The sequence below is a fragment of the Scyliorhinus canicula genome, chromosome 6, assembly GCF_902713615.1.
Source record: "Scyliorhinus canicula chromosome 6, sScyCan1.1, whole genome shotgun sequence".
Classification (NCBI taxonomy): domain Eukaryota; kingdom Metazoa; phylum Chordata; class Chondrichthyes; order Carcharhiniformes; family Scyliorhinidae; genus Scyliorhinus; species Scyliorhinus canicula.
In genome coordinates, this window is record NC_052151.1 from 180,974,761 (window position 1) to 180,987,165 (window position 12,405).

The following is a 12,405-nucleotide window of genomic DNA, read 5'->3' on the forward strand; positions in this document are numbered from 1 at the left end:
CCACCTACTCTGCACATTTTTGGGTTGTGGGGGCGAAACCCACACAGACACGGGGAGAATATGCAAACTCCACACGGACAGTGACCCAGAGCCGGGATCGAACCTGGGACCTCAGCGCCGTGAGGCGGTTGTGCTAACCACTAGGCCACCGTGCTGCCTTCATTAGTATGTTAATGGCTTTGCAGTATCAGTCTTGTCTAGGAGCTGCAAACTGCAATCAACAGACCAACCTTGCCCTGCTTGCTTTCTCAGCATTGTCCATTTTTCCCTTCATTCTCTGCAAGTGTCCATTTTGTAATCGGGACGTGGCCACCCCTGCCTCACAGCATAAGGGACATGGGTTCAATCCCAGCCTTAGGGCCACTTTCTGTATGGAATTTGCACGTTCTCCCTGTGTCTGCGTGAGTTTCCTCCGGGTGCTGTGATTTCCTCCCACAGTCTAAAGATGTGCAGGTTAGGTGGATTGGCCATGATAAATTGTCCCTTAGTGTCCAAAGATGTGCAGGTTAGGTGCAGTTACTGGGATAGGGCGAAGGGTGGGCCTGGATGGGGTGCTGTTTCGGAGGGTTGGTGCAGACTCGATGGGCTGAATGGCCTTCTTCTGCATTGTAGAGATTCTATAATGTAATTTTTTAAAAGAGGCAAAAAAACCTAAAAGACCAGGGGTAGAATGAGGACAGAATCTATCCCGCTTCACAGCCCTCCTCTTCCTCCATTCACCCACTCACTCAGCAACCCAACATCCCAACCCTCAGTGTATCGCTCACTGACTCTAACCTCCTCAGAGTCTCAGTGTGCCTCTCTCTCTCTCACCCCTTGGGAGTCTGCGAGCATGTCTCTCTTGCTCTCTCTGCCCTCTCTCTCTTGCTCTCTTTCTCGCACTCTCTCTCTCTCTCTCTCTCTCTCTCGTGCTTTCCCTCTCACCACTTGGGAGCATGTGTGTGTCTCCCCCACCCCCTTGGCGTCTCACTCTTACTCACCTGGGTAGAGTGTGATATCGCCACTGCTCCAGTTCATGTATTCGGACTCTATCACCATTTCCTGACGCTGGGTCACTCGATGCCGCTGGCTGTGGTTCTAGGACCATGACCATTAATGGTTTATTAATTATGTTGTTAAAGGTACACAGGTGATAGACATTATTTGATTAAGGACTAGGAAACCATAAAGAGAGAAACATCTAAGAAGTGGTTAGAAGGCAGATATTGGTACGGCTGCCTCCTGTGAATAAACCTACGATCAAGGAAAACCATTCTGTCCTGTTTTGTACTTCAACGTGTGGTTTGGATGCAGTAACATCTGGGACCAGGAAGTTGTGGCTGATTCTGGAGCTGGCCAGTTCAATACAGGCACCAGGGCTCCTGAGATCAGCGATCAGATGAGGTCTGGGATAGCCTGGCTGCTGTTTCTTTCCTCGATCTGTCAGATCGCAGTAACTCTGGGTTCAGTATGGGCGTCCCTGCGGCAAGGTAGCTATGTTCCCAGTTACTATCTCCCTCGCCCGGTTTCCTGTGGTCAGGATCTGAGCTCCTGTTTTTCAGTCTATCTGCGTTATGCATCACCACTTACTTTTCCATTATGCTCCTCCAATGACGGGCTGTTTCGCTCCCATGCTTCTTGCTGGTAGCCTCACTGGTAAACTGCAATTGAGCCTATCAGCAAGCGCGGGAGCAATTGTATTGTGATTGGAGGAGCAGCTCCTCACAGATTCTGTCACTCTCAAGTTTGGGGGCAACGTTCCTCTCATTGGTCACCCCAATGAGGAATTCTTCCAAGGGAGAATTCGTCTGCCACCCTTGTGTATTTTGAACTCTATTTGACCTCTTTTTTCCACTGTTGTCTCACTGCTAAGTGGTATGAGCCCTATTGGAACCAGTGCTGCTATTTAATCTTGTAAATTTTGGAAGCTGAACCTGTGAATGAAAAAAACTTGCATTAGTGTGGCACCTTTCATGACTTCTCAACCAAGGAAGTACAGCCATGTGGTAGCATTGAGGAAGTGTTATACTTTCTTTGGAATCATAGATCATAGAATTTACAGTGCAGAAAGAGGCCATTCGGCCCATCGAGTCTGCACCGGCCCTTGGAAAGAGCACCCTCCTGAAGCCCATGCCGCCATCCTATCCCAGTAACCCCCATCTAACCTTTTGGACATTAAGGGCCAATCCAACTAACCTGCACATCTTTGGATTGTGGGAGGAAACCGGAGCACCCGGAGGAAACCCATGCACACACGAGGAGAACATGCAGACAGTGTTAAATTAAGGCCTCGTTTGGCCTTTCGAGAAGATGCAGACGATTCTACGGCACTTTTAGAAGAAGAGCAGGGAACATCTCCCAAGTGTCTTGACCAATATTTATCTCTCAGTAAGATCACTGACCAGATTATCTGCTTATTTGTCTTGTTTGCAGTGTGTGGGATCTTGCTATCTGCAAATTGGCAACTGCATTCATAAGTTCATAAGATATAGGAGCGGAATTAGGCCATTTGGCTCATCGAGTCTGCTCCTCTATTTGTTCATGGCTAATCTCACCCTGGTCTTAACTCCACCGTCCTGCCCATTCTCTATAACCCTTCAACCCATTACCAATTAAAAATCATTCAAAAGAAACAAAGAACAGTACAGCACAGAAACAGTCCCTTCAGCCCTCCAAGCCTGCGCTGATCACGTATCCTATCTAGACCAACCACCTGTATCCTTCTATACCCCCTCTGTTCATGTGCCTATCCAGATAAATGTTGATGGTCACTAACGTATCTGCCTCAACCACCTCATTTGACAGTGCGTTCCAGGCCACCACCACCCGCTTGTATAAAAAAGTTTCCCCTGCACATCTCCACTGAACCTATCCCCCCTCACCTTGAACTTGTGCCTCCTTGTAATTTTCAATTCCGCCCTGGGAAAAAGCCTCCAACTGTTCACCCTGTCTATACCCCTAATAATTTTATAAACTTCTATCAGGTAGCCCCTGAGCCACCGTCTCTCTAGGGAGAACAATACCAGTTTATTCAATCTCTCCTTATCATAGAATTTACAGTGCAGCAGGAGGCCACTTGGCCCATCGAGTCTGCACCGGCTCTTGGAAAGAGCACCCTACCCGAGGTCAACACCTCCACTCTATCCCCATAACCCAGTAACCCCACCGAACACTGACGGCAATTTTGGACATTAAGGGCAATTTATCATGGCCAATCCACCTAACCTGCACATCTTTGGACTGTGGGAGGAAACCGGAGCACCCGGAGGAAACCCACGCACACACGGGGAGGATGTGCAGACTCCGCACAGACAGTGACCCAAGGCAGAATTGAACCTGGGACCCTGGAGCTGTGAAGCAATTATGCTATACACAATGCTACCATGCTGCCCGTTAGCTAATAGCTAATACCCTCCATACCAGGCAACATCCTGGAAAACCTTTTCTGTACTCTCTCCAAAGCCTCCACATCCTTCTGGTAGTGCGGTGACCAGTATTCCAAATGTGGCCTAACCAACATTCTATATAATTAACATAATTTGCAAGCTTTTATACTCGATGCCCCGTCCTATGAAGGCAAGCATGCCATATGCTTTCTTTACCACCATTTCCACCTGTGCTGCCACTTTTAAGGATCTGTGGACCTTCACACCCAAATCTCTGTGTCTCTATGCTCCTGATGATTTATTTTATAGCTCCCACCTGAATTGGATCTACCAAAATGGATCACCTTGCATTTTTCCAGCTTAAATTCTATCTGCCATATCCCCGCCCAATTTTGCAGCGTGTCTATATCCTGTTGTATTCTCTGACAATCTTCATCACTGTCCGCAACTCCTGCAATCTTAGTATCATCAGCAAACTTGCTAATCAGACCCGCTACATTTTCTTCCAAGTCATTTATATATATTACAAACAGAAAAGGTCCCAGTACTGATCCCTGCGGAACACCACTAGTTACAGATCTCTATTCGGAAAACGCCCTTCCACTCCTACCCTCTCTTCTATGGCCAAGCCAGTTCTGAATCCATCTAGCTAGTTCACCCCTGACCCTATGTGATCTAATCTTTTGCACCAGCATGCCATGAGGGACCTTGTCAAATGTTTTACTAAGTCCATGTAGACAATATCCACAGCCCTTCTCTCGTCAATCGTTTTTGTCACCTCCTCAAAAAACTCAATTAAATTAGTGAGACATGACCTCCCTCGTACAAAACCACGCTGTCTATCGCTAATGAGACCATTCACTTCCAAATGTGCACAGATCCTGGCCGGGATTCTCCGACGCCGAAATCGCATTCGGTGATCGGACGGAGAATCTCTTTCTGCAAGAAAATCGGGGTTGGCGTAGCTTTTATGATGCTCCACCCCCTCCAAAGCAGAGTACACCGCACGCCGTATCGACAGCCTCAGGACTTTGCCTGAGGCCCTCCCCCCGATGTTCCGCCACCAACAGGCCGAGTTCCTGACGGCGTGGGTCTCTCCTGCTATTGTTTGAGAACTCGGAGTGGCGGGTGTGGACTAAATCCACCGCCGCCACAGTCGGGGGAGAGCCAAACTGCTGGCAGGGGGGGCTTTGGCAGGGCTGAGGGCACTGGTGGGGGTGGTCCGGGGGTGACGAGCCTGGCCAAAGGGGGTCACTATTTAGCAGGCCGGGTCCACGTACTGCCGCTGCAGGCCGCCGCTGTGCGCAGCCACGGACTCAGCAATTCTCTGGCTGTATCGGCAGCTAGAGCTGGGTGCTCTATGCTGCCTGCCTACAAACGGAGGATCGGTGGCCGTTTTGCGCCACGTTCCCATGCTCCCAGAGTATTAAAGAGTATTAAAGCATGCTGCTGTGCAGAGAGACCTGGGTGTGCTAGTGCGTGAGTCGCAAAAAGTTGGTTTACAGGTGCAACAGGTGATTAAGAAGGCAAATGGAATTTTGTCCTTCATTGCTAGAGGGATGGAGTTTAAGACTAGGGAGGTTATGCTGCAATTGTATAAGGTGTTAGTGCGGCCACACCTGGAGTATTGTTCAGTTTTGGTCTCCTTACTTGAGAAAGGACGTACTGGCACTGGAGAGTGTGCAGAGGAGGTTCACTAGGTTAATCCCAGAGCTGAAGGGGTTGGATTACGAGGAGAGGTTGAGTAGACTGGGACTGTACTCGTTGGAATTTAGAAGGATGAGGGGGGATCTTATAGAAACATATAAAATTATGAAGGGAATAGATAGGATAGATGTGGGCAGGTTGTTTCCACTGGCGGGTGAAAGCAGAACTAGAGGGCATAGCCTCAAAATAAGGGGAAGTAGATTTAGGTCTGAGTTTAGGAGGAACTTCTTCACCCAAAGTGTTGTGAATCTATTGAATTCCTTGCCCAGTGAAGCAGGAGAGGCTCCTTCATTAAATGTTTTTAAGATAAAGATAGATCGTTTTTTGAAGAATAAAGGGATTAAGGGTTATGGTGTTCGGGCCGGAAAGTGGAGCTGAGTCTACAAAAGGTCAGCCATGATCTCATTGAATGGTGGAGCAGGCTCGAGGGGCCAGATGGCCTACTCCTGCTCCTAGTACTTGTGTTCGTATGTCCCATGCTGGCGTCAGGACATAGCCTGAAAATTGGAGAATCTAGCCCCCTATCTCTGAGAATCTTTTCCAATAATTTCACTATTACTGACGTCAAGCTCACTGGCTTATAATTACTTGGCCTATAATTCCTTACAGCACTGTCTGTATTTCCAAAGTAATTCTTTGGTTGTGAGGCACTTTGGGACATCTGAAGCTAAGATGAGATGCTATATAAATCTCTGAAAAGATTTTGGGGTTTGGTAAAGAGTAGACCAATTGAAATGGAACATAAATACACTTCATACACTGAACATACCTGCCTTGGCCAGAAATCAAAGCCCATAATGTGGATGGGTGAGGCAACCGGCAGTGGAGAGCTGCTCTGCACTCCTGTGGTCGACCACCTTTCACCTCTATTCCCAGGCACATTCTCCATTCAAACGGGTTTTCCATGTCCTCCCACCCTTGTGCTACTCTGCTATTATCAATTGGGACCCCTCCGGATCCACCTTTTCTTTCTACACTTGTTTCAGCACTGCCCCATTGCTCCTTCCACCATCATCTGTTTTGCCATTTAATCTCTCCTACCCTCCACCCTATCACAGACCTTCCCTTTTGTTCTTTTCACCCCTCCCAAATTTTCCTTTCGCTCACAAACTGTTAAAGATCTAACATCTTCCTATTCTGATGAAAGGTCATCAGCTGAAACGTGAACTCTGTTTCTCTCACCGCACAGACCTGCTGAGTGTTTCCAGCATCTTTCAGATTTCCAGCATGCGCAGCATTTTTACTTTTGTAACCTGTTATCCTTCATTTTGCAATTCCAAAGCAGTATGTAAAGGACACTGAGTCTCCCTTGAGAGAGTAACCTTGCAACGGCTGTGGAGGGCGAGTGGATAAATGCTAATCAGAGTGTGGGGTGACTGGTTGGGAAACTGAATACCAAACGGCCTGTTTCTGTGCCGTATGTAGGTCGGTGTAGTTGACAAGGGTGCCCTCTTGTGTAAGGAGTGCGACATAATGGGCCATACTCTGAACCAATCTGTCAACATTGTGCTCCTGTGAAATGTCAGATTTTATCATGTTTGAATGTAAAATGCTAGACATTCAAAACCAGGTGGCCTATTAGTATAATGTGATTAGGTTGGGGTGATGCAGTAAACTATTGCACTTATCAACCATTTTTGACCATGTTGTATTGAATGCAGAGAAGATTAAACAGGCTTGGAGATTTATTCAAGGCTTTATGAGTTAGGGTGATGCTGTTACCCTCCATTTGACTTTGAGTTCTTTTGATCTGAAGATTGATTTTGATTTTTTTTTTGTTCTTTTCCAGTTGCTACTGGCCACAAAAGACCAAAAGACGCTCAGGGAGGAAGTTCAACAAAGAAACAAAAACGCAGTCACAAACGTTCAGGGATTAACAATAAAAAGAAGAGTCGGACAGGTGAGGCACTTAAACTCCACTCATATGCAGCAGTTTATTCTGTTTGTGAGGGATATTGTGTGTTTTTGTTTCTCTTTCACAATGAACACTCCCTGCCAAAGAAGAAACCTGCTCTTCCCACATTGCAACAGGTATTAAAGCAGCAGGGCAGCACGGTGGCGCAGTGGTTAGCACTGCAGCCTCACGACGCCGAGGTCCCAGGTTCAATCCTCGCTCTGGGTCACTGTCCGTGTGGAGTTTGCACATTCTCCCCGTGACTGCGTGGGTTTCGCCCCCACAACCCAAAGATGTGCAGGGTAGGTGGATTGGCCACGCTAAACTGCCCCTTAATTGGAAAAAATGAATTGGGTGCTCTAAAATTATTTTTAAAAGGGTATTAAAGCAGCTCAGGATCATTCTTCCTATTGATTTCCTTCTCTTTCCCATTGTCTCTCCTCCTCCCGAGCTGGCTTCCAAGTTGTGACTCCCAGTGACAGAATGATTGACTCTAGCAGTTGTTCTGCTGATGATGCAAGTTTTGGAATTCCATCCTGAAGCCTCTCTACTTCTCGCTTCTCTAGCGTTTTATACGCTCCCTAAAATCTACCTCTTTGACGGGTCCTAAATCTCCTTATGTGGTGCAGTAGCAGATTGTGTTTACTAACATTCCTACAAAAATGTCTTGGGATGTTTTGCTCTTTTAAAGGTGCTATATAAATCAAGATTGATACAGTTTCTATGAGCCCAATCGAACCGAATGGGAACAATGTCCCATAGCGAGCATGTTTAGCTGCGTTTTTCCTGGTGCTCACAGCGTGGAGAAACACAACACAACTCCGGTTGGATATGTGGCCTCAGCGGGGAACGTGATGCCGAAGCTACACTTAGTCCCGTTCTCTGCACTGAGGAGCCCCACTAGTCAAAAGTCCTCAGTGCAGGGAGAGTTCGGGACATGACACCCGAACACCCTCCAAGCCCCAACTCGCATATAAGGGGGTCCTCGGGCACCCCCACACCACCCACGCAGGGCACACCCAGTTTGATCCCCACTGTGCAAAAAATGGCACCTTGGCCCTGGCAGTGCCCCTACCAGCTGGCAGTGCATTCTAGGTACCTTGTCAGTGCCAGGCTGCCATTGTAAGTGACAGGGTTCCACCCTGCCCAGGGTGCAAGCACTTGGGGCCTCTGAACCCCTGGTAGACCCCCACGAGTACGGTTCCGTCTGGTCCCTGTTTGCGGAAAGCCAATACTGAACGGAACTCACCCAAGGTCTCCAAGGCAAAGATGGTAGATCCCAACACCTCGGTTACCTCAGGGAACTGCGTATTAGAGTGAGACTGATTTGCCAAAAAGTGATCCCGTCACAATGGCGGGCTTCACACCGCGAAGTCTCATGGGATCGCGTTAGATCTCACGATGCATGGCGAGCCGGGTAGATCCCAAGAGCAGGGTCTACCGGCATTTACCGGTCACATTGTGCCACGGCAAGATGCTTTTCGGGTGCAGGGTAGCCGCTAGATCGCGCCCTATGTCTTAAAATTACACTGCATTCACATTCTTAACTGTAAAAAAGCACAAATGGTATACTTGGAGTGATTTCCTCTTCCCTTAACTTCCTTCAGTGAAGATATCCGCTCTGAGAATACACTGCTATTTTATTGTTGCATGTAGGATCATTGAATGGTTACAGCACAGAAGTCTGTTTGGCACATTGAGCCCACGTCAGCTCTCGGCAAGTGCAATTTAGCTAGTTCCAATCCCCTGTTAATTTTTTATCTTCAGGTGCTTTTGCATTTCCAATTTGAATTGTGATAGAATCTGCCTCAACCATACTTTCAGGCAGTGTGTTCCAGATCGCAACCACTCACTGTATCAAATACGTTTTACCTCTTGTTGCCTTTGACTCGATTGCCAATCACTTAGAATCAGTGTCCTCTGGTTCTTGACCCATTCGCCAATGAGAATATTTTCTTCCCATCTACTCTGTAAAGACCCTTTGTGATTTTGAACACCTCTTAATTTTTCTCCTCTATGGGGACAACTCTAACTTTTCCAATCTATCCACATAGGCATCCTTCATCCCTGTAACCATTTCCATAAATATTTTCTGCACCCTCTCTAATGCCTTCACATCCTTCCTAAAGTGTGGTGCCCAGAATTGGATCCTCCATTTGAGACCAGTGTTTTATACAGATTCATGATAAATCCCTTTTGTACTTGATGGTGCAAATAATAAAGCCCTGGATCCTGTCTGCCTTTTTAACCACTTTCTCAACATGCTCTGTCACCTTCAGCAATTTGTGGACATATACCCCCAGGGCCCTCTTACCTGCACCGTTTTTGGATTTGTACTCTTTATATAGCATTGCCTCTCCTCATTTCCTGCCAAAACGTATCACCTCGCACATCTTAGCATTAAATTTCTTCTGTCACGTGTCCGTCCACTCCACCAGCCTGTCTGTCCTCCTTAAGCCATTATTCTCTTCACAGTTCAATATACTTTGTATGTATCAGCACAAGAGTTTAGCCAGAGTTGGATCGATTGACCTTGCTATTTCCATATCAATGCTTGTGCATTTCCCAGAATCAAGGCCATTCAGCCCATCGTGCCTGTAGCAGTTCTTTGGTAAAGCTTTTTTAAAATAAATTTAGAGTACCCACTTCATTTTTTCCAATTAAGGGGCAATTTAGCGTGGCCAATCCACCTACCCTGCACATATTTTGGGTTGTGGGGGCGAAACCCACGCAAACATGGGGAGAATTTGCAAACTCCACATGGACAGTGACCCAGAGCCGGGATTCGAACCTGGGACCTTGGCGCCGTAAGGCAGCAGGGCTAACCCACTGCGTCACCGTGCTGCCCTTTCTTTGGTAAAGCTGAGCAATTTGTTCCAATTGCTCTTCCAAAAGAACATTTATAATTGCCGTTGTTGCTTTTAATAACTTTGCTTCTCCCATTTACAGGGTCAGAGTGTTGCATGCTGCCAGTTGCCCAATATAATGGTCCAGTGGCCATTGTGTACCAGCTTTAGCACTAGGCTCTGCCAGTTATTAGGTTTTCATAGCCAATCCAGATGTTTGGGCCCCCATGCACCCAGAGGCACTTTCAGTGGGAGGGTGGCGGGATGGGGGGCTGCAGATAGAGATCAGGAGGGGAAACCCCTGTCTTACTTTTAATTATTATTTCCTTCACCCGCAACCAGACACCATCTGAACATGCGTAGGCCATTCGGCCTTTGGTGCCTACTCCACCATTCAGTTATTTCATGGCTCAATGCCAATTTCCCACATCATCCCCATATCCCTTGATGTCATTAGTATCCAGAAATCTATTGATTTCTGTCTTTAAAACGCTCGATCATCACGCTTCCACAGCCCCCTGGATATAGAATCGAAAGATTCACCACTTTCTCAGTGAAGAAGTTCCTCCTCATCTCTGTCTTAAATGACCTACTCCTTAGTCTGAGACTTTGTCCCCCAATTTTAGACTCGACACCCAGGGGAAACTGCTGATCCACATCCACTCTGTCACACCCTGTAAGAATTTTAGACGTTTCAGTGGGGCCACCTCTCATTCTTCAAAACTCTAGAGAATGCAAGCCTAGTTACCGCAATCTCTCCTCGTAAGACAATCCCGTCTCCCAGGGATTAGTCTGGTGAACATTGGTTGCACACAGGGAGGTGATGGCATAGTGGTATTGTCACTGGACTAGTAATCCAAAGATAATGGCAGATGGTGAAATTTGAATTCAATAAAAATCTGGAATTAAAAGTCTAAAGGTGACCATGAAACCATCGTCGATTGTCGTTAAAAACCCATCTGATTCTCTAATGTCCTTGCCTGGCCCAGATCCACATAAATGTGGTTGACCCTTAAATGCCCTCAGGAATGGGCAATAACTGCCAGCAACTCCCTACATCCCATGAACAAATTTTTAAAACTCCCTTTATGTCAATATATACTTCCTTATATAACTACACTAAACCTATGCACAATACTCCAGGTGCAGTCTCACGACACTCTGCACAGTTGCAGTATGACATATTTACTCCTGAACTCAAATCCCCGCGTGATGAAGGCCAACATACCATTTGCCTTCCTGATTGCTTGCTGCACCTGTTGCTTTTAGTGACTGGTGAACAAGGACACCCAAGTCCCTTTGGACATCAACACTTCCCAACCTCTCACCTTTAAGAAATGTTTGTTTTGCCAAAGTGGATAACTTCACACACTTATTCACATTATATTTCACCTGTCAAGGTCTTGCCCATTCACCTAGCTGTGCAAGGTCCCTTGAAGCCTCCTTGCATCATCCTCCACACAATTTACATTCTCACTTAGTTCTGTGTCATCGGCAAATTTTAAAAGATTACATTTGGTTCCCAAATCAAAATCATTGATATAGATTGTGAACAGCTGTGGCCCCAGCATTGAAACTTGCAGTGCCCCACTAGTGAGAGCCTGCCATCCTGAGAATGACCCATTTATTCCTACACTCAGCTTTCCCTCTGGCACCGTTCACACTGTCTTCCAGCTGACACTCACCTGCACGCTTGACTCTCTCTACCTTTATTCTAGGTTCAAGGCTCTCTCCAGCGACTTGAACACCGAGTCCAAGCCAACATTCCCAAGTTTTTTTTTGTGAAATATTTTTCTAGAATTTTACATTTGTACACTGCAGCAGGTGATTGAGACAGTTATTATGTACAATGTACATTTTTCTTTCTTCGGACCCCTCCTCTTTTCTGTTATTCGGGCTCCGTCTTGGGCCCTTTCATCCGCTGTAGATGTTGTAGTCTATCTTTCGTCTTGTATTTATTGTTATTGCCCCTACGGCTTTGTATGGGGACCCTCTGGCCCCCTCTTTACTCTTTCCCAGTGTACCTTCCTGACATGTCCCTGGGTTCTTCCCTTGCTGCCCCCTCTCGTTGTTTATGTTTGCTTTGTGTGGTCCTGTTGGTTCCTACTGGTCTCTTCACCCCCCCCCCCCCCCCCCCGGACCCCTCCCTTCCTATCCGCTATTGACCTCAAACAAGTCTTGGAACGGACTGCTGAATAGCCCCTCCGGCTTTCTGCAAACTCTCTTCCCACCCTCAGATGGTGTATTTGATATTCTCCAGATGGAAAAATTCCGACAGGTCTGCCAGCCAGTCCACAGCTGTGGGTGGTGCTGATGATTGCCAGCCAGGCGGGATTCTCTGGTCGACCATTAAGGAAGCAAAAGCAAGGGCATCGGCCCTCTTCCCCATATGAAGTTCTGGCTGGTCCGATACCCCAAAGACTGCCACTCTCGGCAAAGCTCCACCTTCACTCCACAACCTTGGACATCACCTTGAAGAAGGCAGTCTGGAAATCGACAAGTCTGGGGCAAGCCCAGCACATGCAGGCTTGGTTGGCTGGGCCTCCCTGGCACCGTTCAGACTGTCTTCAACCTCAGGGAAGTATCTGTTCAT

General features: G+C 47.2%; 1 protein-coding gene across 3 annotated transcripts in view; it reads left to right on the forward strand.

The window, feature by feature from the left end:
* arid4b (AT-rich interaction domain 4B) overlaps positions 1-12,405 on the forward strand; it is a 239,950-nt gene that overhangs the window by 215,471 nt on the left and 12,074 nt on the right. For all 3 annotated transcript variants that reach the window (XM_038800563.1, XM_038800565.1, XM_038800564.1), the window contains one exon: positions 6,862-6,972. In XM_038800563.1, the coding sequence (XP_038656491.1) occupies positions 6,862-6,972 (111 nt within the window). The remainder of the gene's footprint in view (positions 1-6,861; positions 6,973-12,405) is intronic.